The sequence below is a fragment of the Bos taurus genome, chromosome X (assembly GCF_002263795.3).
Source record: "Bos taurus isolate L1 Dominette 01449 registration number 42190680 breed Hereford chromosome X, ARS-UCD2.0, whole genome shotgun sequence".
Lineage (NCBI taxonomy): Eukaryota > Metazoa > Chordata > Mammalia > Artiodactyla > Bovidae > Bos > Bos taurus.
The window spans coordinates 40,522,354-40,549,907 of NC_037357.1; the positions used below are offsets into that span (position 1 = coordinate 40,522,354).

General features: G+C 35.6%; 1 protein-coding gene across 3 annotated transcripts in view; it reads left to right on the forward strand.

Annotated features, from left to right (window-relative positions):
* LOC538674 (protocadherin-11 X-linked) overlaps positions 1–27,554 on the forward strand; it is an 801,970-nt gene that overhangs the window by 679,340 nt on the left and 95,076 nt on the right. For all 3 annotated transcript variants that reach the window (XM_059883735.1, XM_059883736.1, XM_059883737.1), the window contains exon 6: positions 5,370–5,568. In XM_059883735.1, coding sequence (XP_059739718.1) covers positions 5,370–5,568 — 199 coding nt within the window. The remainder of the gene's footprint in view (positions 1–5,369; positions 5,569–27,554) is intronic.

Consider the following 27,554-nt stretch of genomic DNA (forward strand, 5'->3'; position numbering starts at 1 on the left):
CTTACATCAGGAAGTAATATATAAACTCTACTTTTATCATTTGATAGAAATTTGCCTTCTATTCACTGGCAATTTTGACTAAAAGATGGTGCATAATCTGAGAACTGTGAATTAAGTTTTATTTGGGTCAAATGAGTACTGAAGCCCAGGAGACAGCACCTCAAAGCTCTGAGAGACTGCTCCAAAGAGGTAGTGGGAGAAGGTCAATATATAATATTTTGGTGAAGGGGGAGTTCAGTGAAATCAAGCACTTATTTTACAAAACCTTTTCTGCAGTCACCAGGAGCTGATGTCATCATGAAGGAATTTACTGATGTTTTTAGATCTGAAGAGATACAAGAATTGGGAAAAAAAAGCATCTACTTCTGCATCACTGACTACACTAAAGCCCTTGGCTATGTTGGATTTGGAGTTCAGTCGCTCAGTCATGTCTGACTCTTTGAGACCCCATGGACTGCAGCACCCCAGGCTTCCCTGTCCATCACCAACTCCTGGAGCATACTCAGACTCATGTCCATTGAGCCAGTGATGCCATCCAACAATCTTATCCTCTGTTGTCCCCTTCTCCTCCTGTCTTCAATCTTTCCCATCATCAAGGTCTTTTCTAGTGAGTCAGTTATTCACATCAAGTGGCCAAAATATTGGAGTTTCAGCTTCAGTATCAGACCTTCCAATTAATATCATGACTGATTTCCTTTAGGATTGATTGATTGGATCTCCTTGCATGCCAAGGAACTCTCAAGAGTCTTCTCCAACACCACAGTTCAAAAAGTGTCAATTTTTCAATGCTCAGCTTTATTTATAATCTAACCCTCACATCCATACACGACTACTGGAAAAACCATAGCTTTGACTAGATGGACTGTTGTTGGCAAAGTAATGTCTTTGCTTTTTAATATGCTGTCTAGGTTTGTCATAGCTTTTCTTCCAAGGAGCAAGCATCTTTTAATTTCATGGCTGCAATCACCATCTGCAGTGATTTTGGAGCCCCCCAAAATAGTCTGTCACTGTTTCCATTGTTTCCACATCTAATTGCCATGAAGTGATGGGACTAGATGCCATGAACTTCATTTGTTGAATGTTGAGATTTAAGCCAGCTTTTTAATTCTCCTCTTTCACATTCATCAAGAGGATCTTTAGTTCCTCTTCACTTTCTGCCATAAGAGTGGTATCATCTGTATATCTGAGGTTGTTGATATTTCTCCCAGCAATCTTGATTCCAGCTAGTGCTTCATCCAGTCTGGCATTTCACATGATGTCCTCTGCATACAAGTTAAACAAGCAGGGTGACAATATACAGCCTTGATGTACTCCTTTCCTGATTTGGAATCAGTCTGTTATTCCATGTCCAGTTCTAACTGTTGCTTCTTGATATGCATATGTTGCTTCTTGACCTCACAATGTGGATCACAACAAACTGGAAAATTCTTACAGTGATGGGAAAACCAGACCACCTTACCTGCCTGCTGTGAAACCTGTATGCAGGTCAAGAAGCAACACCTAGAACCAGACATGGAACAACCTACTGGTTCAAAATTTGGAAAGGAGTACGTCAAGGCTATATATTGTGACTCTGCTTATTTAACTTGTATGCCGAGTATATCATGGGAACTGGTGGGCTTGACAAAGCACAAGCTGGAATCAAGATTGCTGGGAGAAATATCAATAACCTCAGATATGCAGATGGCACCATCCTTAGGGTAGAAATTGAAGAGGAACTAAAGATCCTCTTGGTGAAGGTGAAAGAGGAGAATGAAAAGCTGGCTTAAATCTCAACATTCAACAAATGAAGATCGTGGCATCTGGTCCCTTCACTTCATGGCAAATAGATGTGGAAACAATGGAAACAGTGGCAGGCTTTATTTTCTTGGGCTCCAAAATTACTGCAGATGATGACTGCAAACATGAAGTTAGAAGGCACTTGCTCCTTGAAAGGGAAGCTATGACAAACCTAGACAGCATAATAAAAAGCAGACACATTACATTATTGACAAAGGTCCATCTAGTCAAACTATGGTTTTTCCAGAAGTCATGTATGGATGTGAGAGTTGGACCATTATGAAGGCTGAGCAGTGAAGAATTGATGCTTTTGCACTGTGGTGCTGGAGGAGACTCCTGAGAGTCCCTTGGACTGTAAAGAGATCAAATCAGTCAATTCTAAAGGAAATTAGTCGTGAATATTCATTGGAAGGACTGATGCTGAGATGAAGCTCCAATGCTTTGGCCATCTGATGTGAAGAGCTAACTCATTAGAAAAGACCCTGGTACTGGGAAAGATTGAAGGCAGAGGAGACAGGGATGACAGTGGATGAGATGGTTGGATGGCATCACCAACTCAATGGACATGAGTTTGAGCAAGCTTCAGGGCATGTTGAAGGACAGGGAACCCTGGCATGCTACAGTCCATGGGATGGTAAAGAGTCAGACATGACTGAGTGACTCAACAACAGCAACAAGGATTGGGATCATAAAATCAATTCCTGAAAATATCTAACTACCTAAAGACCTCTTCCACCAGATTTCCTGGAGCACAGAGTGCCTCACTCTACACCCAGGGGGTATTGAAGGTCCACAGCTGAAGCAGCACAGGTTCAATCTCCGCAGAGGCAGATGTCAAATGCCTTTGTGGTGGTTGTTCATTTTTTGACAAATGCTCTTGGCAAGGGCCAATTTGTAGTTGACAGGGAAGTGACAATTTGTAGCTGACACATTTTTAATTATGTTAGGGTATATGACTCCATGGGGTTCCCTGGTAGCTCAGTGGTAAATAATCCACTTACCAATGAAGGAGACTTAAGTTCAATCCCTGGGTTAGGAAGATCTCCTGGAGAAGGAAATGGCAACCCACTCTGTATTATTGCTTGGTAAATTCCACGGACAGATAAACCTGGTGGGCTAGAGTACTGGTTTCACAAGAGTTGAACATGACTTAGTGACTAAACATTATGACTCCATGCTTAACTAATGCATATTAAAGCTCTAGATTCATTTATTTTGTCAGCAGTAATTATTTTCCTTTATAAATTATATTACATAGGTCTAATGCTTTTAAAAGTTAAATGAAAAACTTGAAATATAAGACATACTTGAAATATATGGCCCGGTCTTAATAGAAAATTGAAATATCTCTTAACAGTTATGAATTATGGTGATATATGCATGTTAAGTGATTCAGTTGTGTCCGACTCTTTGAGACCCTATGTACTGTAATCACCACCAAGCTCCTCAGTCCATTGGATTCTCCAGGCAAGAACACTGGAGTGAGTTGCCATGCCTTCTTCCAGGGGATCTTCCTGACCCAGGGATCAAACCCACGTCTCTCTCATCTCCTGCATTGGGACGTGGGTTCTTTTCCACTAGCACCACTAGCTGTAAATTAGTCTCATGCTAAACTGGCTTATTTTATATACAGTGACTTTTTAATTTATGTCTTAAGTATTATTTTGACATTAAATTATATACAATAACTAATTGTAGATAAATGTCTACAGTATAAAGTTGCAAGCTTTTTAAAATCCTGTTTTTCCAGGTCTTGCCTTTTAAAAATGGTTTATGAACATAAATGCTTATATTTTACTTGAAGTAACTGAAATATGTTAACAACTATAAATAATTTTTGGAATTAAATGCAATTTAATCTATAACTAAATGAGCTTTTGGCTTGTTAGAGAATAGTCAAATGCAGCTTTGCTGGACTGAAAAAATTACCTCACTGTATCCTCACATGGAAGAAGGGGAGAGGGAGGTATCTAGGGTTGGTTTTATAAGTACACTAATCCCATTAATGAGGGCTTCATCGTCATAACCTAATCACTTTGTGAAGATCCCACCTCCAAATGCAATTATGCTGGGAATTAGTTTTTAACGTGTGACTTTTGAAAGGGAACAAGCCTATAGTCTATAGCAATATCAGCATCTGAAGAAATGGTTGAATATCAAGCCTGAACTTGTGAAAGTATATGCATTACTTCATGGGAATTCCTACTACCTGATTACATGTACCCTTTGAGATGCATACATTTCTTAAATAATTAGCTCTAAATTGCATCTTTCATGCTACTAGTAATTAAATGTTTTGGTTAATCTATTGTTACATAACAAATTGCCCCTGATCTTTGGAGCATAAAACAAAAACCAGTTGTACTTGACATTTTTTAGGTCAGGAATTTAGGTGGTACACAGCAGAGATTGCTATCTCTGCTTCACAATGATTGGTATCTCAAACATGTGGCTCAAATATCTGGAGATGGCTGGGATGAATGGTTCAAATGAGGCCATAAACTAAAAAGTCCAGAATGGATTCTTCATATATATATTTGGCACCTGAACTTGAGTGGCTGGAGCTGCTTTGTCTCTCTGGGTATTTTATTTACAACCTTTGTTTCCACATGGGCAGCTTGAACTTCCTCATGGTATGGCAGTCTCCCATTAGTCAGACTTCTTTCAATTCAGCTGATTTTCTTGAATGAGTATTCTGAGAGAGCAAGGCAGAAGCTAGGAAGTTTGGTTACATAGGACTTATCCATATTCATTGTGGTAGAGGACTCCATAAGGATTTGAAAGCTAAGAGGTGAAGTTTATTGTCAGGGCTATCTTTGGAGAGTAACTACTACATATAGCAATGCTGCAAACAAAATCACTGCTACATCTGGTGAAGTTATTACACTACTGGATGTCATGAACCAAATGCTTCATCTTTATATGTTGGCATGTGTATGTTTTTAATATTCTGCTATATTTACCATCAGAGATGCTACCTATAGTTTGCTTTTATAATTATCACCTGTTATTCATACCATGTAATTATTTTTATTTTTAGAGTGTAGAATCAATTTAAATAAATTCCAAATCAAAATATATCCCCTAAGACTCTTTGAAAAGATGGTTTGTAATTTTAATTTGTAAGTCTACATGATTGAATAAATTTTTATTATTATTTACTGTTTCAGCCAGACAGAATCTCACAGAAACAGCAATGAAATTTTGTTATATCCATTCAGGCTTATTGTTCAAAAAATGAAATCTTGTCAAATTATAATTAAATAAATCCATGTTCAAATGACTATCAAAATTTCCAATGTGCTTGAGTTTCTACATGGGTGACAGCCTCTAGCTTTAGAACAAGTTGACTTTTATCCTGTAACTGGATAAGCCCTGTTTAAAAATATAATGAAAGCAATTCTGCTGCCAGGTGAAAAAGGTTTGAACACAGACAGAACTGTCTACAAAAGCCTGAAATTGTTCACAACTCAAGATAATGTTAATGTGACTTCACTAGACAGCTGAAATAATACATTTTCTAAATTGGATGCATTAAGGAATTATTCAGATCATAGCTGAAACCCTGTAATTTTCTGTCTTCCTTTTAGTCCCAGCGGCGTGTCACGTTTCACCTACCAGAAGGCTCTCAAGAAAGCAGCAGTGATGGTGGACTGGGAGACCATGATGCAGGCAGCCTTTCCAGCACATCCCATGCCCTGCCCCTTGGCTATCCTCAGGAGGAGTACTTTGACCATGCTGCAAACAACAACCGCACTGAAGGGGATGGCAACTCTGATCCTGAATCCAGTAAGTTGATAACTCCCGAGTCCTGAAGTTAAAAGGCTTATTGTGTTTGCAAGTAAAACAACTGGAACCATAATAACATCAGCCAATTTAAATGTGTTAGTAACACATTTTTAAAAGGTAGCAATACAAAATTAGGTGGAAGGCATATATGCAGCAGTTTATAATTTTTGAAATATGTGATCATATCTACTTTGAAATTTGCTATGAAATCTAATAGTCATATTGTCTAGGCATAGATATAATTTTCTATTTACCTATGCGTATATCTGCATGTGTGTGTGTATATATATATAAAACCAGCCACTTTATTTTTATTTATTTGTGTACATAAATAATTTTATAATTCATATAAAGTATTTTCTAAATTTAATTTTTAAATTTTAATAATGATAAGAATCATAAACAATTAATTCTTTTGAGGAAATGAGTGATCCTGACTCCAAGGCAGAAAAACTGGTCTGAGGTTTTCAATAATGTATTGAAACCACATGCCTTATGCCACATTACTGTTTAGAAAGATGTTCAGATTTGGTCTTCAGATTGAAGGCATTAAAGGCTATATTTCACACAGTTCAGAAATGTTGAACTCTTATAAAGGATCATGAAGTTCATTAAATTATCTTAAACATGTATCTTGAAAATCCCTATGTTTTCATAGTTTTGGGAAATACAAAATTTTGTAAGATTATACATATCTCAGGAGATTCTTGTATTTGCAGAATTATAATTTGCCTCAGTATGTTTTATATACATAAAGCTGTATAGGTACAAAAAAAGTATACCATATACGTGATGGAGAAAGAAGAAAAAAGAGACCAAGTAACATATAAGATAAATAAACATTAAATAGAAATTTTGAAAGGTATTTTTTTTGAGACCGGCTCAACAAGCAGGGTTTCCAAAAGCATGATATGGTGAGAGAATGAGAAAGAAGACACAAGAATTCAGTGAAAAGAGAGGATCAGGGGACCAACACCTCTCTAAGGTGAAGGTGCCAAAACTGAATCCAAGCTAGCTTTATTATACTTTCAGCCATTAAGACAAGAATATGCGGGGAGTTAAGCTATAACTCATGTGGCCTTCAGGACCAAAGAACAAAGTGATCATTAACCACTGAGCAACTAAAAAAAAGTAATCAATAACAAATCAGTAACTCAGACTAATATTCTTATCTATAGATTTCCACCAGATACGTAAAACATGTGACTCTGAGACTCTAATTGAAAAACAGTCTGGTGTCAGTTTTCCAACCCCAGGATCATATTTTGTTTTCAAGACTATGAACTGTTCCTTCTGGACTTGTTCCAAGCGTCTCATGCCTTATAGTATCCAGTTTATCCATAATTATAAATCTCTTTTGTGGCCTTTGCTGGGGCCTGCTTTTCTTTTATTCTTCCTGTCTCCTACAATTTTGAACATTATGGATTGTATGGATATATAATCTAAGTAAACCTCTAGTTTTGAGAACAAAATGGTCTCCCCATCATTGTGTTTTAATCCATATTTTCTAAACTAAAAAAAAAAAAAGGAAATTATTGGTTAAACATCAGGATATAATCTAAGACTAAACATACATACTAGGAACCAGTGACAGCATATCAGACTTTTTTGCACTACAAAAATAGACTGTAGCCCACCAGACTCCTCCATCCATGGAATTTTCTAGGAAAGAATACGTGAGTGGGTTGCCATTTCCTTCTCAAGGGGATCTTCCAGACCCAGGGATTAAATCCCAGTCTCCTGCATTGCAGGCATACTCTTTACTGTATGAGCCACCAGGGAAGCTCCAACAAAAGTAGACACTGACTATTAAAGATGTTTTTAATATGAACATTTTAGAGACTTTTTAGACACAAAATTCAGAAAGTACTAAACATCTATCTCTATATTCAATTTTATGCTTAAAACAATTTATCAGCATTCAAAGGATGAAAACTTCTTCTGTAATATACAATGCCAATCTACCTTTCATTTATTTATGTGTAACATGACATAATGACTTCTGGAGGAAATACATGGCTGTGACTGTATCTTCTGCTATAATGAACTCAGAGTCAATTTCTAATAAGAATATAATCATATGTAACAAATATGCATTAAGCAAAGGCTGTTCTTTATTACTTCATAGACTACTGCTTTAACTGTAAACCTACCACTACCTTGTAACAGAAGTATATAGATGAAATAAGCATCATTTTTATAAAATAGAACTGACTCTTTTGCATATTACATGCATTACTAAACACTTTTCTTAGAAGATTGTATACCAATCATTAAAGAGTAAACTCAGAGGAAGCATCCACAATGTGGACCTAACTCTGAAAAACATTTTCAAGCTGAATAAGACTAAGATTTTATATTATTGATAGTTAAAGGAGCATACCACATTGGTATGGGTTAGAATTTTTTATAAGACATTTAAAATTAAGCACAGCTGTATTTATCTCAATTATACATATTAATAGGCAGTTGTTTAAAAACATTTCAATGAAGAGTTATTTGCAGGGATTGATTTTATTAGTAGAGTACAAGTATATACCTGAAACTGATATAATACTGTAAATCAACCATACTTTAAAAAAAAAAAAAAAAGAGTGTAAGTGTTAGTAAAAATCTATGAACTGACATACTTGAGAGCTTTATTTTTAAAGCTTGTTATTACCAGGGATTAAACATTTCTCTTCTTTGATCATATTGACACTATAATAATTTTGACTACTAAATATTTTGTTCACATTTACTGTACAGGATTAAGCAATGGAAAATTTAAGTCAATGAAGTAATTTATTATGCTTTATTTTAAAATTGAAATGGCTATATGCAATAATAATGATACTGCAAATAATATATTTTTGCTACCTATTATTTTAATAAGCTATGTAATGGGTATAGATAATTAAAAATAAACTCATTTCTGTATAAGTGTGACAATATTTATGATTTAATGTTTAAAATCTATTTTTGCTATGAGTCATATTAGCTACCTAGTCTACCAATGAAACAGAAACTTCCCTCTAAATCATGTTCTAAGAGAATGTTGTCCATTTTGGACAATAAAGGACCATAATATAAGTGCAGAAGCATATTTCACTTTAAATGAACTTTATTATCTTAATATGGCATACTAGTGAGATTTTTAGCATATACATGTATGTTTTGCTTTGATTTAAGGGAAAAAAACAGCTGATGATAAAATTGGTCATAGCAAAATCGTCTCTTTAGGCTAATACAGATGATAAGGTACTTTCAAAAAGAAGCTCTATAGCTCTGAAATAGTGCATAATAGTGTCTGGGCTACTTTTCTGTTGGGAGTTGCCCTTAGGCACTAATTATGTTTTTTTTTTTTTTTCTTCCCTCCTGGTTATGTTGCCCTCTGAGATTCCAAAACTCCCCACAGACCCGCCTGTAAGAGGGTTTCCTGGTGTTTGGAAACTTCTCCTCCTTCACGACTCCCTGCCTGGGACAGGTCTCCATACCTAACTCCTTTGTTTCTCTTTTTGTCTTTTATATTTTGTCCTACCGCCTTTCAAAGACAATGGGCTGCCTTTCTGGGTGCCTGGTGTCCTCTGCCAGTTTTCAGAAGTTGTTTTTTGGAAGTTGCTCAGCATTCAAATGATCTTTTGGTGAATTTGTGGGGGAGAAAGTGGTCTCCCCATCCTATTCGCCCACCATCTTAGGACTGTCCCCTTAATTTCCCTTTTTAAGATAAAAAAGGAACAAGAAGACTCAGTCCAATCATTTCTCTTTCAGGAGACAAGTTTAATAAAATATTCTGTCTCATTCCACTTGAAGGTTTTTTAGTTTTTAAATTTCACAATTGCTATTTCCTGACTTTAGCTTTTGGTATGAGAGTTGCTTAATGACACTCTATGAAGTTTTTTCTTCCTTGGCTGACAGCCAATGTCACAGAGCTTTTCTCTCATCATAACCCCACCAAATAGACCCTGCTCTTTGAAGTTAGCTAATTAGTAAAAATATAAGCAAACAAAAATCCAGCCTATATAAAGTATTATTAGTTGCTTCTGGGTTACTGTGAATACTGTGACAGATTATATCTTTTCATTTTCAAATAATCTTGTGGAGACTTACAAGACCATGGCCATAGTAGACAACAGAATATGACCATATATTGCTGAGAATTGTATATGTCAAGATATAGCATTAAGAGACTTGAGGACAGTGTGATCTTCTTGGGACTACTTTAAACACACTAGATTACATATGGCCCTATGTTCATAGGGCTTCCCTTGTGGCTCAGCTGGTAAAGAATCTGCCTGCAATGTGGGAGACCTGGCTTCAATCCCTGGGTTGGGAAGATCCTCTCGAGAAGGGAAAGGCTACCCAATCCAGTATTCTGGCCTGGAGAATTCCAAAGACGTATAGTCCATGAGGTTGCAAAGTGTTGGACATGACTGAGTGACTTTCACTTCACTATTTCATATGGTTTCCTTGGTGGCTCAGATGATAAAGAATCTGCCTGCAATGCAGGATACCTGGGTTTGATCCCTTGGTCAGGAAGATCTCCTGGAGAAGGAAATGGCTAACCACTCCAGTATTCTTGCCGGGAAAATTCTATGGACAGAGGAGCCTGTTGGGCTACAGTCCATGTGGTCACAAAGAGACACGACTGAGCAAGTAACACTTTCATTTTCACTTTATGTTCATATATTGAATATATATTTATTTGCAAGTAGCATCAGGTAAAATATAATTTATGAAGAGAAGACTTAAAAATACTTTCTGACATTCTTTTGTAAAGCATTGTTCTGATATTATAATTTAGAATAAGTTCTGAGACACATGGAAATATTAATGAAGGTCTATCATGTTAAACTTTAGATATTCCTGAGTGGTTCATACACATGTAGCCAACATGTGTGTGTGTGTGAATGTGTGTGTGTGTGTTTTGCCCTTAAATAGAGGATGTTTTGCTACTCTCTCACTATGGGTGAGCTGGAATGAAAAGATTAACAATTAATACTTCCAAATGTCTAATGATCTGCTGGTATGTTATAGTTTAACTGATCATAGAAAACATCCATGTTTCTTTGGAAGAAATAGTGAAAAAAATGTTACTAAAGATATTCTTCAGTCTTCAGTTTACCAGTTGTAACAGTTCATTTTCAGAAAAAAAAAATCCTCCTAAATAAAGGGAAAAAAAAGATTTCCACATTTTTATGATTTTCAATTGCAAAAGTTATGTCATCTGCATTTTTTAAAGCCTTTTATTTTATGTGGTCATTTCACACATGAAGTCTCTCTACCTGAAAATTTTGGTCTATTGTCAAAAATTTGGATTTAAAGTAACAAAATATGTGTAAAATTTTATCAGTTAAAAAAAAGTGCTTTATAATGCTCTCCTTTCTCCTATCTGTCATGCAAAAGAAAATATATATATATATATATAATTCCAAGAACATTTAGAGCTAAAGAAATTCTGCTGCTGCTGCTGCTGCTGCTGCTGCTGCTAAGTCGCTTCAGCTGTGTCCGACTCTGTGCGACCGCATAGACGGCAGCCCACCAGGCTCCACCGTCCCTGGGATTCTCCAGGCAAGAATACTGGAATGAGTTGCCATTTCCTTCTCCAATGCATGAAAGAGAAAAGTGAAAGTGAAGTCGCTCAGTCATGTCCGACTCTTAGCGACCCCAGGGACTGCAGCCTACTAGGCTCCTCCGTCCATGGATTTTCCAGGCAAGAGTACTGGAGTGGGGTGCCATTGCCTACTCCAAAAGAAATTCTACATTAAAATAAAGAGGAATATATTTTTCATTAATTAAAAAAAAATGATAAATTTCCCTACCAGAGTATATCTCAGGTTGAAACATCTCTATGACTTTCATTTTTCTTTCACTGGATCAGGTTTACTTAGCACTCTTAACATGGTACTAGTTAGTTCACAAAAAATTGAAGTAATTAATCATTCCCTGGAACACATTTTGATTGATCCTCTACAAGTAATATAATTAATTGACACAGAAGAATTTGATTGACTAGAATACTACTCAGAGGAATGCAAAATTTTGTCTTGTTCTGCAGAGACTGTTGACATGAATAACACCACAGTAATTATTAATTGAATGTTTGATTAGTTGAATATCTAATTCTAAATGTAGAAATTGGTAAAAAAAAAAAATGGTAACTTTAAAAAGCTCACCTAATAATGGACCATTAAAACTCCACCCTTCATAATTAAGAACATTAGGAGTCAGACAACTAAAGGCAAAATAAAACTATCCATATATTCTTTCAGGCAAATTTGATATGCTAGCACTGTGTTAATTACTCATCTGAAAAATTCAGTTTGTTATAAATAGAAAGAAGAACAATAACTGGTTTATATGTTTAAGGGGACAGTAGCCATTGCTTTTCCAGAATTTGTCAGAAAAAATCATCTAAATCTACAATTTAGCAAATATTACTCATATAAATTTTAATTAGATACTTTTTCTTGTTGCCAAATACCCAGGAAATTTGACTTCATAAGTCCTCCAATATTTTTAAATGCATTTTTGAACAAAGTCACACATTAATTTCCATATCATAACAAGAATAAAAGTGAATGAAATAATTAAGTTAATGTTGTAATGTGAACAAATAGAAAATGCATTCAAACTAAGAAAGCAAAGTTACACTCTTTTTAAAGGTTAATTATCCACCTAGGCGAATTCTATTTCAGCTGGCTACGTATATGAAGAGTTTCCTAAAACTGTGTTCATTCTTAGCCTGTATACTAGTGCCAGTCCAGGAAGGGAAAAGTATAATAAATAAATAATTTGAATTAGCTCAACAAATCTGAAGTCACAGATTTTGAAAGGTAAATCAATCAGTGTTTCTAAGGAGTACATTCTGTTCAGTTCAGTCGCTCAGTCGTGTCCGACTCTTTGAGACCCCATGAATCGCAGCACGCCAGGCCTCCCTGTCCATCACCAACACCCGGAGGTCACTCAGACTCACGTCCATCGAGTCAGTAATGCCATCCAGCCATCTGATCCTCTGTCATCCCCTTTTCCTCCTGCCCCCAATCCCTCCCAGCATCAGTCTTTTCCAATGAGTCAACACTTGGCATGAGGTGGCCAAAGTACTGGAGTTTCAGCTTTAGCATGATTCCTTCCAAAGAAATCCCAGGGCTGATCTCCTTCAGAATGGACTGGTTGGATCTCCTTGAAGTCCAAGGGACTCTCAAGAGTCTTCTCCAACACCACATTTCAAAAGCATCAATTCTTTGACGCTCAGTGTTCCTCACAGTCTAACTCTCACATCCATACATGACCACTGGAAAAACCATAGCCTTGACTAGACAGACCTTTGTTGGCAAAGTAATGTCCCTGCTTTTCAATATGCTATCTAGATTGGTCATAACTTTCCTTCCAAGGAGTAAGCCTCTTTTAATTTCATGGCTGCATTATCAAATATCAATTGTTAGTTTTGTCCCACTTGAAGAAATGGACTAAACTCAATGTTCCTGGATTCTGAAAGTGTAAGAAAGACAAATGCCTGATAATTTTCATTGTGTTGCCAATCGACAACAGCTTTAGTTCTACCTATCTATTGAAAAAAAATTCTTCAGAGAGTAAAAATTTTTAAGCTAACAATAATATAAAAGTCACTTTTATGCATTCTTACAGGAAAATCATTGCAGTCATGAATACTGTTTGTGACTTCCAGCTTATTTTAGTCCCTGGTGTGTTATATAAATAACAGTGTATAGAAATAGATTAGAAAGAATGATTCCACCCAAGAATTCAGCTATCTGCCATTGCTTGGGAAAGAATAAGGTTTACTTGATAGCAGTTTGTATACTAAATGAGTTTAGGCAGATATGAACAATGATCTAGTGGAATTATTAATTGTATCACTTAAACTGACATGCTTTTGAAAACCCAATTTTTTTAATTCAAACTTAGGAAAGTTAAAATATATATCATAATAAGAAAGTGGGTGAAACAAAACTTACTATACCATCCTATCATACCCAACTTTTCTATGCAGGAATCGCAACCACCTTACAAGCCAATCAAAATATCTAGGCTTTGTAATGGCAATGAAGGATTTATACTAGAGATAATCCAAAAAAAAAAAAAATTCACAAGTCATGGATAAAAATGAAAAGTAAATCCTAAAGTTGGAAACTTGAAGACATTTACAGGATTCCATTTGCCTAACAGCCTCTAAGATGAGTATATCGTTAGTATCTTAAATCTAATATGGATTAGATGGAGGTTTATCAATCAATAGCAGGCCATTCTAAGTAAAGCAATCTCTTATCATGTCTTTTCTGTTTGAAAATGACAAGTACTAGGAGCTTGGCACAAGCTGCCATTTGAAAGCCAATGCTGTAAGGTCTGGAATGTCAGTAAGCTTAAAAAATCGCCTTTAGTGACAGAGAATAGGTGGTCTTCTCTTCACAAAAAGCCATCCTCTGCATCTAAATTTTTATTCGCCTACCTATACTATATAACAAAGTTAATTTGACATGTATATTTCTATTATTTATAAGCCATGAGGCAGTATGTTTCATGACCTTCTTCTGTCTTTATTCTACTTACTTTATGCCCCGCTTCTCACTTTACTTAGCCTATAAGAGAAGAATGTATGCCAATTTGTTCTTTATGTAGTTTTTTGAAAGATAATACAATCAGTCATGCAGGATGAAACTCTTAGGGGACATGAACTATTTAATTTTAGGCACGAGCCAATATCTTGTCTTAAAATAATTTATACATTTTAATAAATGAGAAGCATTATAGCAGTATATTTTGCCCCATGACACTTTTAAATTGTACAGTAAATTGCAACTGTCATAACTGATTGTGTCAATAGAACACTCAACAACTAGTGAGTATATCAAGGAAATCACTAAATAATGAATAATTATAGACAATCTGTCTTACCATGATTTCTGCAATTTGTTTATTTGCATCTTCATTGAATACTGAAGATTCCAAATAGAGAATAGAATAGAAGTGACAGTGTTTGCTGAATCAGTTTTTTCCCTATTTTAACCAATAATCATAGTAATTATTGTCTCAGTTCCACTAAAATAAAAATAAAGGACATGATCATCTGACAGCTTATTTTTATCTTTCTTACATTGGAATAATTTATAGGTTACATTCAAAAGTTCTTCTAAGTAATATATATGAAATTACCCTTTATAAGTTTCTTTTTTTTCCTTAGAAACTTCTCCTATTATGGGTATAGCTCTCAGAAGCAATGAGAAAAGAGATGATTTGAAATATTACTTTGAGGTATTCCATGTAAATCATACTTTTTAAAAATTTGGGTATTGACTAATAGTTCTATTATAATACTTCATTTTGTAATTACTAGTAATGAAATATTTTTACCACAGACCACAGCAGATAATCTCATTTATGCCATCATTTTGCATACTACAGGGTTCTAACTCAGGTGCTGCAATTAATTAGCAATGTGGCCTTGGACAGGCCTTTTAACCTTATTGTGTCTTTTTTTCCTTAGCTATAAAATCAGAGGATTATACTGATCCCTAATTCCTCTTCTATGGTCATAGTTTTGTATCTATTAAAATAGCAAAATGTACATGTTCAGATGTTGCCATTTATATAGTCTTTGAATTTCAGAGCTCTAAGGGACCTTAAGACCATTTAGTCCAACTCCCTCATTAGGCAAATGGGAGAACCGAGATTTAAACCTTTTGATCGATAGCTTAATGTTAAACCAAGATTTAAAGTTTATCAAGTTCTAAACTAGAAGAGTCACTTATGTTGGTAAGCAGCTACATTTTGTAATTTAAATGAAGTATTTTTTTGAGAATAGACAAGTATAAAATTTAAATATTTACCATTCATCAAGGGGAATGTTATAATATATCCATATGGAACATTTTTTTATATATGTGACAAGGCCCTGTATTAAAAAATTTTAAACGGTTCCCATTTAGCATTTTAGACAACTTAAAGGCAACTGAGCAATATAGACAGATAATTTCCAAAATTACTATTTGTGCTAACCAGGGAAAGTTTCATAGGGGAAATTGTAAATATGCTGAATGTTAATGATTACTGTATCATAAAAGCTATCTAATCTTTACTATGAATATCTAATATACATACATTTTTTATTGTGTGCATGTGTGTATGTGTGTGTACTACATAGAGGGAAAATTTGTATTAAAATGAATTTTTGAAGGTTAATTTCCTCTGAACATGGTGAAAAGTACATAAAAGGAACTTCAAGGGATTGAAATACAGGATGAATATATGAACATATTCTTCCTTTCTGCTGGAAACAAATCTTTCTCTATTCTGCAATTCCTGTCATTCTATCCAACTTCAATTTTGTAGCAGAATGCTGAAGTTATAATTAACAGAGAAATGATTTTGATAGACTCAAGTCCATTGAGTTAGTAGTGTGCCATGTAGTAAAATGTTTGGAAAAATCGCAACAGTCTTTTATGGGTGATGACTTGAACTAAAGATAAAGCAGCATAACTTTTAGGAAATAAAAACAGCTGCACTTTGCTCAAACTTTTTAATTTTGTGAAGGAGTTTGTCTTAGCTAGGAAGTGACTTTGTTTTTATTTATACTAGGTTGATGACATAGAAGTTAAGTCTTGGGATTGAGAAAGTCATGTTGCAATTTAAAAAGATATTTTGAGAAAAATACATTTTAGTCTCACAAATAGCAGTGTTTTTACAGCTCAAAGTTATCTAATCAAGTACACACACACACACACACACAAATTATGATTTAACTTGTTTTATTGAAGATTCTACTTCTATTCTTTGGCTCGTTAGTGATCTAGGCACATTATCATAGGCTCGTAGGCACACTATCATTTTTGTTTTAATAGCCTAGTTTTCCAGGACTGGGGTCAGATCAGATTAGATTAACTTCTTTGTAGATCTATGTATATAAATTAATCCAGAACTGAATTAAACAATTCGTTCCTAAGTGATAGCTCTATTTAACTACACCCTACTTATCTCTGTAAAATGTGTATCCTCATAATACATAAATACTTCTTGATTTTGATTTGAAGTTGGAACAAATTTTACAGAGGTGTATACATATCTAAGTCTTTTTAAAGAGTGCAGCAAGTTAATCTTTCAGTTCAGTTCAGTTCTGTTCAGTGGCTCAGTCGTGTCCGACTCTTTGTGACCCCATGAATCACAGCACGCCAGGCCTCCCTGTCCATCACCAACTCACGGAGTCCACTCAGACTCACGTCCATCGAGTCAGTGATGCCATCCAGCCATCTCATCCTCTGTCATCCCCTTCTCCTCCTGCCCCGAATCCCTCCCACCATCAGCATCTTTTCCAATGAGTCAACTCTTCGCATGAGGTGGCCAAAGTACTGGAGTCTCAGCTTTAGCGTCATTTCTTTCAAAGAAATCCCAGGGCTGATCTCCTTCAGAATGGACTGGTTGGATCTCCTTGTAGTCCAAGGGACTCTCAAGAGTCTTCTCAATTCTTCGGCACTCAGCCTTTTTCACGGTCCAACTCTCACATCCATACATGACCACAGGAAAAACCATAGCCTTGACTAGACAGACCTTTGTTGGCAAAGTAATGTCTCTGTTTTTGAATATGCTATCTAGGTTGGTCATAACTTTCCTTCCAAAGAGTAAGAGTCTTTTAATTTCATGGCTGCAGGCACCAGCTGCAGTGATTTTGGAGCCCAGAAAAGTAAAGTCTGACACTGTTTCCACTGTTTCCCCATCTATTTCCCATGAAGTGATGGGACCGGATGCCATGATTTTTGTTTTCTGAATGTTGAGCTTTAAGCCAACTTTTTCACTCTCCTCTTTCACTTTCATCAAGAGGCTTTTTAGTTCCTCTTCACTTTCTGCCACAAGGGTGGTGTCATCTGCATATCTGAGGTTATTGGTATTTCTCCCAGCAATCTTGATTCCAGCTTGTGCTTCTTCCAGTCCAGCATTTCTCATGATGTACTCTGCATATAAGTTAAATAAGCAGGGTGACAATATACAGCCTTGACGTACTCCTTTTCCTATTTGGAACCAGTCTGTTGTTCCACGTCCAGTTCTAACTGTTGCTTCCTGACCTGCATACAGATTTCTCAAGAAGCAGGTCAGGTGTTCTGGTATTCCCATCTCTTTCAGAGTTTCCACAGTTTATTGTGATCCACACAGTCAAAGGCTTTGGCATAGTCAATAAAGCAGAAATAAATGTTTTTCTGGAACTCTTTTGCTTTTTCCATGATCCAGCGGATGTTGGCAATTTGATCTCTGGTTCCTCTGCCTTTGCTAAAACCAGCTTGAAGATCAGGAAATTCATGGTTCACATATTACTGAAGCCTGGCTTGGAGAATTTTGAGCATTACTTTACTAGCATGTGAAATGCATGCAATTGTGTGGTAGTTTGAGCATTCTTTGGCATTGCCTTTCTTTGGGATTGGAATAAAAACTGCCCCTTTCCAGTCCTGTGGCCACTGCTGAGTTTTCCAAATTTGCTGGTATATTTAGTGCAGCACTTTCACAGCATCATCTTTCAGGATTTGAAATAGCTCAACTGGAATTCCATCACCTCTACTAGCTTTGTTCGTAGTGATGCTTTCTAAGGCCCACTTGACTTCACATTCCAGGATGTCTGGCTCTAGGTGACTGATCACACCTTTGTTATTTTCTGGGTCATGAAGATCTTTTTTGTACAGTTCTGTGTATTCTTGTCACATCTTCTTAATATCTTCTGCTTCTGTTAAGTCTATACCATTTCTTTTTTTTTTAATTTTTTTTAATTTTATTTTTAAACTTTACATAATTGTATTAGTTTTGCCAAATATCAAAATGAATCCATCACAGGTATACATGTGCTCCCCATCCTGAACCTTCTTCCCTCCTCCCTCCCCATAGCATCCCTCTGGGTCGTCCCAGTGCACTAGCACCAAGCATCCAGTATCGTGCATTGAACCTGGACTGGCATCTCGTTGCATACATGATATTTTACAGGTTTCAATGCCATTCTCCCAAATCTTCCCACCCTCTCCCTCTCCCACAGAGTCCATAAGACTGTTCCATGCATCAGTGTCTCTTTTGCTGTCTCAAACACAGGGTTATTGTTATCATCTTTCTAAATTCCATATATATGCGTTAGTATACTGTATTGGTGTTTTTCCTTCTGGCTTACTTCACTCTGTATAATAGGCTCCAGTTTCATCCACCTCATTAGAACTGATTCAAATGAATACACACTGAGGAAACCAGAAGGGAAAGAGACACGTGTACCCCAATGTTCATTGCAGCACTGTTTATAATAGCCAGGACATGGAAGCAACCTAGATGTCCATCAGCAGATGAATGGATAAGAAAGCTGTGGTACATATACACAATGGAGTATTACTCAGCCATTAAAAAGTCTATACCATTTCTGTCCTTTATCGAGCCCATCTTTGCATGAAATGTTCCCTCGGTATCTCCAATTTTCTTGAAGAGATCTCTAGTCTTTCCCATTCTGTTGTTTTCCTCTATTTCTTTGCATTGATCACTGAGGAAGGCTTTCTTATCTCTTCTTGCTATTCTTTGGAACTCTGCATCCGATGCTTATATCTTTCCTTTTCTCCTTTGCTTTTCCCTTCTCTTCTTTTCACAGCTATTTGTAAGGCCTCCCCAGATAGCCATTTTGCTTTTTTGCATTTCTTTTCCATGGGGATGGTCTTGATCCCTGTCTCCTATACAATGTCATGAACCTCATTCCATAGTTCATCAGGCACTCTATCTGTCAGATCTAGGCCCTTAAATCTATTTCTCACTTCCACTGTATAATCATAAGGGATTTGATTTAGGTCATACCTGAATGGTCTAGTGGTTTTCCCTACTTTCTTCAATTTAAGTCTGAATTTGGCAATAAGGAGTTCATGATCTGAGCCACAGTCCACTCCTTGTCTTGTTTTTGTGGACTGTATAGAGCTTCTCCATCTTTGGCTGCAAAGAATATAATAAATCTGATTTCGGTGTTGACCATCTGGTGATGTCCATGTCTTTTCTTGTGATGTTGGAAGAGGGTGTTTGTTGTGACCAGTGCATTTATTTAAGGCTAAGTTAAATATTAACAAGAAATTCAGGGATTCTTTGCTTAATTCAGACTCTAGTTACAAGAATGTGGTACTCATCAGAGATGTTTTTGGACTATGAATGCACCAAAGGCCTTTTCAATTGTTCAGTCATCATGCTTTTTATTCAGCTGTTTCTGTTTAATTTTTTGTTTGTTTGTTTGTTTCCCTAGAGTTCATTTTCTATAAAAGGTACTTTTACATGTTTAGAACTACTGCAAACTTGCAATATTAATGTTTTTTAATGTTCTGTCCTCTCCTCTCAGCTTTGATTCTGAGCTGAATTGGACAGGAAAGCAGTGTATATCAAAAACTTCGTGTAAACATCTGTTTTTATTCAAGTATAAAATTGGAGTATTGGAATTCAACCAGAATTAAGTCCAAATATTAAAATTCCAATTAAAAGTACCATCATATTTTACCATAAGACTTCCCTTCTGAAAGAACTAACCATTACTTTTTGCAGAACAGCTTAGCTTCTAAAATATAATACCTGAAATCCAAATATCATGAGGAAAGATCTTGAGTACAGTGAACCCAATTCAATACCCATGTAACTCTTTGAAATATCCCCTCAGAGTTTCAAAGGATATAAACTGTGGCTAAGTAAAACACACACACACACACACACACAAAGAACTTTCACCTAGAAAGATTCTGTAATACCCAATAGTATGAAGTAAATCTGTCTGTACTTTATCACTCAATATAGGAAAAATAGCAAATTGCTTTCAGGACAGAGTGTGAAAGACCAATGCATAGGTAAAATTAATTATACATTTTAAACTGAGTTTTCTGAGCTGCTTCAGCAGTACTAGTTTTGCAAAAAGAAATAAATATTGGAGCATATTCAAGCTAAGACCTTAAGATACATTGATTTTAAAAGACATTGATTTTCTTTGTTTGCCCACTCCCAGATAGGTTTAGTTTGTTTGTTTTTTTCCAAAATTGAAGAATTTTAACTCTCAGAAGATGAAAAAAATACATTAAGATAAAGTGCAGATATGTTTTATCTTCTCCTATTTCTGTGTTAGTCTCATGTCTATAAGTGAGCCTAGTTGCTGTTGTAATATGTAAGATTAAATAATGAATTGTGAAGAGAACGATTCTAATGGGAAGGGCCAGACTGCTTAGTTAGACTTTCAGTCCTGCAACTCACTAGTGATATAACATTGGCAAGACATTTAAGATCCTCATGCCTCATTTTTTCTCATCATTAAAATGGCAATGATAACAGCTGTCTCACAGTAAAGCATTAAAAGAGTGTGTGCACAGGTATCTGAGTATATATACATATACAGTTAAAACATTTTACAGGATTTTTTCCTGTGGTAATGCATATTCTCACAAAGTTTATGAGTACACACACCACCTAGAAATCTTGCTAAAATGTAGACACAGTAGTCTGGTGTGGGAAACTGAGTTTCTGCATTTCTAACAAGCCCTCAGGTGATGGCCATCATGCTAGTCTGGGAACCACATTGGGACTAGCAAAGTTCTCTTTAAGAAAATTAGAGGTACCAAAGGAACATTTCATGCAAAGATAGGCACAATAGTGGACAAAAATGGCAAGGACCTAAAAGAAGTAGAAGAGATTGAGAAAAGGTGGCAAGAATACACAGAAGACTGCACAAAAAAGCTCTGAATGACCCAGATAACCATGATGGTGTGGCCACTCACCTAGAACAAGATATCCTGGACTGTGAAGTCAAGTGAGCCTTAGAAAGCATTACTATGAACTAAGCTAGTGGAGGTGATGGAATTCCAGCTAAGCTATTTCAGTTCCTAAAAGTTGATGCTGTTAGTGCTACACTCATTATGCCAGCAAATTTGGAAAACTCAGCAGTGGCCGTAGGACTGGAAAAGTCAGTTTTCATTCCAATCCCAATGAAAAGCAATGCCAAAGAATGTTCAAATTACTGTGCAATTGCACTCACTTCACATGCCAGCAAAATTATGCTGTAAATCCTTCAAACTAGACTTTAGCAGTAAGTGAACCAAGAACTTCCAGATGTACAAGCTGGATATTAATAAGGCAGAGGAACCAGAGATCAAATTGCCAACAATTTCCACCCCCCCAAAAAAAAAATCTACTTCTGCTTCACTGAATATGCTAAAGCCTTCGACTGAAAAGTCTTAAAGAAATGGGAATACCAGGCCACATTATCTGCCTCCTGTGAAACCTGTATGCAGGCAAAGAAGCAACAGTTAGAACAACGGACTGGTTCAAAACTGAGAAAGGAGTATACAAAGGCTGTATACTCTCACTCTGCTTATTTTACTTATATGCAGAGTTCATCAAGCGAAATGCCAGACTGGATGAAGCACAAGCTGGGAATCAAGATTGACAGGAGACATATCAACAACCTCAGATATGCAGATGATACCACTTTAATGGCAGAAAGTGAAGAGGAACTAAAGAGCCTCTTGATGAAGGTGAAAAAGGAGAGTGAAAAAGCTGGCTTAAAACTCAGCATTTAAAATACTAAAATCATGGTATCCGGCTTCATCACTTCAGGGCAAATAGATGGGGAAAATGTGTAAACAGTGTCAGATTTCACTTTCTTAATCTCCAAAATCACCACATAGGATGAGATGGTTGGATGGCATCACTGACTCAATGGATACAAGTTTAAGCAAACTCTGGGAGATAGTGAAGGAGAGGGAAGCTTGGCATGCTGCAGTTCATGGGATTGCAACCCCACATTTTTGCTCCATTACAAAATCATTTCTTTGTAAATTATATTTCTTAAATGCTCTGTACATTGCCTATATTATTATAGGCATTGTATTATTAGACAAATATTAGACAAATTATTAGACAAATTATAGACAAAGCCATTTTATTGGAATATTTTAAGGTGACTTATTGCAAATAAACACATGACAAAAAGCTATTTCTTAAAAAAAAGTCATAGGTGAACACAAAATATGCTTTTAATTAATTAATGAAATTTATTTTAAAGTATTTTATCTTGATATAAGTAAAGAAACTGCTATGTATCTGGAATGTTGAATGCCCTTTCAGACTTCAGTCTGTGCTGATTTATAACAAGTAGTTATCTAATGAAGACAGTGTTAGGCATGTATGAGAGTTCTTGAAACAATGATTTGCAGTTTTGACAAATTACTATAGATCAAATGATGATGCCTCATTTATATTCTTTTTCCTCTTTATTGAATCTACATCCTTAAGCAAATAGAGAAATGACTTTTAAGAGAAATACTCATTTGTATGGAAAAGTAAATGACCCTTAGATGGATGCATGAATTAATCCTTAGTGTCCTCTTTAAGTTTCCCCTTCCTGTTTTTGAAGGAAAGAATAATTTTGTTATCAACTGAATAGATACATATCTACTTATATTATATGGATATAGAAAGAACAAGGTTAGAGATAAGGGAACCTGAGATATAATCTAGATTCTGTAAATAACTCTTCATGTCCTTAAAGAAGTCAGTTATTCTATTTATGCTCATGTCACATATTTATAAAATGACAGACTTGGAATGGTTCCATGATTTTGTGGTTCAATTTTCCCATACAAAATATTATATTAGACTTAAATGACCATTTAAAATTTTTCTTCTTTTTCCTGTTACATTTTCTTAATTTGTTAATGCTGAATAATATCTATCACTAATACTTGTTATTAATCCTAAAGGATTGAATTTGAATTTTCTGTTTTAGCTAACAAAATACTGTGCAGTGCTAAAAATATAATGACTTCAAGGTGAAGGTGGAAAACTTAAATCTCAAAAAAATAACCAGCTAAATTCTGAGGAAAATATGTTACTGAGGTTAAGCCTTAAGGGAAATTCTAGTAGACGAATAGGTATGACATAACTTTAGGAAATATTAGAGAAAATAAAGAAAATATATTCAGTGATCACAGTCAGCAAGAACATATTTTTTAACATATCATTAAAGTATTTTACTATACATGTTGATTTACTGTCAGTGATTCATAGGCACTGAATCAATCACATATAATTTATGGAGATAGAAAACTTCCTAGGGAATTCTGATAAAACGTAAAGTTCTTGCAGTAAAAAGTATTACCTAAGGAGGATCACTAGAACTTGAAAAATATTTATTTTCTCATTTTAGCAATTTAAAGCATGACTTAATTAAAAAACAAAAACTATTACTTTTCATGTACTATTTGGTTTATTTGCAGATGTAGGTGACACTTTGATGTTACTTTAAAAATAGAAAGAAGAGTGTTTTGCCTATGTTCTCCTCTAGGAGTTTTATAGTTTCTGGTCTTACGTTTAGATCTTTAATCCATTTTGAGTTTATTTTTGTGTATGGTGTTAGAAAGTGGTCCAGTTTCATTCTTTTACAAGTGGTTGACCAGATTTCCCAGCACCACTTGTTAAAGAGATTGTCTTTAATCCATTGTATATTCTTGCCTCCTTTGTCAAAGATAAGGTGTCCATATGTGCGTGGATTTATCTCTGGGCTTTCTATTTTATTCCATTGATCAATATTTCTGTCTTTGTGCCAGTACCATACTGTCTTGATAACTGTGGCTTTGTAGTAGAGCCTGAAGTCAGGTAGGTTGATTCCTCCAGTTCCATTCTTCTTTCTCAAGATCGCTTTGGCTATTCGAGGTTTTTTGTATTTCCATACAAATTGTGAAATTATTTGTTCTAGCTCTGTGAAGAATACTGTTGGTAGCTTGATAGGGATTGCGTTGAATCTATAAATTGCTTTGGGTAGTATACTCATTTTCACTATATTGATTCTTCCAATCCATGAACATGGTATATTTCTCCATCTATTAGTGTCCTCTTTGATTTCTTTCACCAGTGTTTTATAGTTTTCTATATATAGGTCTTTAGTTTCTTTAGGTAGATATATTCCTAAGTATTTTATTCTTTCTGTTGCAATGGTGAATGGAATTGTTTCCTTAATTTCTCTTTCTGTTTTCTCATTATTAGTGTATAGGAATGCAAGGGATTTCTGTGTGTTGATTTTATATCCTGCAACTTTACTGTAGTCATTGATTATTTCTAGTAATTTTCTGGTGGAGTCTTTAGGGTTTTCTATGTAGAGGATCATGTCATCTGCAAATAGTGAGAGTTTTACTTCTTCTTTTCCAATTTGGATTCCTTTTATTTCTTTTTCTGCTCTGATTGCTGTGGCCAAAACTTCCAAAACTATGTTGAATAGTAATGGTGAAAGTGGGCACCCTTGTCTTGTTCCTGACTTTAGAGGAAATGGTTTCAATTTTTCACCATTGAGGATAATGTTTGCAGTGGGTTTGTCATATATAGCTTTTATTATGTTGAGGTATGTTCCTTCTATTCCTGCTTTCTGGAGAGTTTTTATCATAAATGGATGTTGAATTTTGTCAAAGGCTTTCTCTGCATCTATTGAGATAATCATATGGTTTTTATTTTTCAATTTGTTAATGTGGTGTATTACATTGATTGATTTGCGGATATTGAAGAATCCTTGCATCCCTGGGATAAAGCCCACTTGATCATGGTGTATGATCTTTTTAATGTGTTGTTGGATTCTGATTGCTAGAATTTTGTTAAGGATTTTTGCATCTATGTTCATCAGTGATATTGGCCTGTAGTTTTCTTTTTTTGTGGGATCTTTGTCAGGTTTTGGTATTAGGGTGATGGTGGCCTCATAGAATGAGTTTGGAAGTTTACCTTCCTCTGCAATTTTCTGGAAGAGTTTGAGCAGGATAGGTGTTAGCTCTTCTCTAAATTTTTGGTAGAATTCAGCTGTGAAGCCGTCTGGACCTGGGCTTTTGTTTGCTGGAAGATTTTTGATTACAGTTTCAATTTCCATGCTTGTGATGGGTCTGTTAAGATTTTCTATTTCTTCCTGGTCCAGTTTTGGAAAGTTGTACTTTTCTAAGAATTTGTCCATTTCTTCCACGTTGTCCATTTTATTGGCATATAATTGTTGATAGTAGTGTCTTATGATCCTTTGTATTTCTGTGTTGTCTGTTGTGATCTCTCCATATGACCCACCTCCCAGAATATTGGAAATAAAAGCAAAAATAAACAAATGGGACCTAATTAACCTTAAAAGCTTCTGCACATCAAAGGAAACTATTAGCAAGGTGAAAAGACAGCCTTCAGAATGGGAGAAAATAATAGCAAATGAAGCAACCGACAAACAACTAATCTCAAAAATATACAAGCAACTCCTACAGCTCAACTCCAGAAAAATAAACGACCCAATCAAAAAATGGGCCAAAGAACTAAATAGACATTTCTCCAAAAAAGACATACAGATGGCTAACAAACACATGAAAAGATGCTCAACATCACTCATTATCAGAGAAATGCAAATCAAAACCACTATGAGGTACCATTTCACACCAGTCAGAATGGCTGCGATCCAAAAGTCTACAAATAATAAATGCTGGAGAGGGTGTGGAGAAAAGGGAACCCTCTTACACTGTTGGTGGGAATGCAAACTAGTACAGCCACTATGGAGAACAGTGTGGAGATTCCTTAAAAAACTGGAAATAGAACTGCCTTATGATCCAGCAACCCCACTGCTGGGCATACACACTGAGGAAACCAGAAGGGAAAGAGACACGTGTACCCCAATGTTCATCGCAGCACTGTTTATAATAGCCAAGACATGGAAGCAACCTAGATGTCCATCAGCAGATGAATGGATAAGAAAGCTGTGGTACATATACACAATGGAGTATTACTCAGCCATTCAAAAGAATACATTTGAATCAGTTCTAATGAGGTGGATGAAACTGGAGCCTATTATACAGAGTGAAGTAAGCCAGAAGGAAAAACATAAATACAGTATTCTAACGCATATATATGGAATTTAGAAAGATGGTAACAATAACCCTGTGTACGAGACAGCAAAAGAGACACTGATGTATAGAACAGTCTTATGGACTCTGTGGGAGAGGGAGAGGGTGGGAAGATTTGGGAGAATGACATTGTAACATGTAAAATATCATGTAAGAAACGAGTTGCCAGTCCAGGTTCGATGCACGATACTGGATGCTTGGGGCTAGTGCACTGGGACGACCCAGAGGGATGGTATGGGGAGGGAGGAGGGAGGAGGGTTCAGGATGGGGAACACATGTATACCTGTGGTGGATTCATTTTGATGTTTGGCAAAACTAATACAATTATGTAAAGTTTAAAAATAAAATAAAATTAAAAAAAAAAAAAAAAAAAAAAAATAGAAAGAAGAGTCTATTATCTACCATATAGATTTGGTTCATGAAGCATACCATTTCACCACTGCCCACTATCTTATCAGAAATACCTAAGGCTTTTGTGGCTTGTGTGTGTGTGTGTGCATGTGTGTGTGTGTATTTTGACTACATAGCTTTCCTTAGGTCTTCACTTAACAACACCAAATTTCTCAATTGCTTCTTAGGTAAATACGGGATGAACAATTAACATTGTCTTTTCAACTGATTCTGCTGCATTTCTTCTTTTATATGTATTTACAGTTTCATACACTTGCCAAAACTATATGCAGACACATACATATGATCAGTCATCATTTTTTTCCATTGGTTAGAGAAAGTACCATCTAAACAAATGTTGAGATGAAAAATACTTTTTCTTCCTGTAAACCTGCTGAGGGCTTATGCTTTTTATAGGTTAATGATAAGCCTTATCTCCCACCTGTGGGTTGGTGAATAGAGATTATTATTTCATTAGATTTCATTTGGGTGGGAAGGGAGGATGTATGTAGTTAAAGACAAAGTTAATTACACACTGCTTTCTTTTTAATATACTATGAAAAGACTTGCTTCATTAGGCACAGGCCTAGTAATAATGTTTAATTATTACATTTTTGTTGAAAGATATAGTAAAGGTAAGAGAAAATAAAGAATACCCTTATGTGAACATGGTCTCTCACTGGGAGTAATTAAGTATTTTTACAAATACACACAAACACACACACATACATA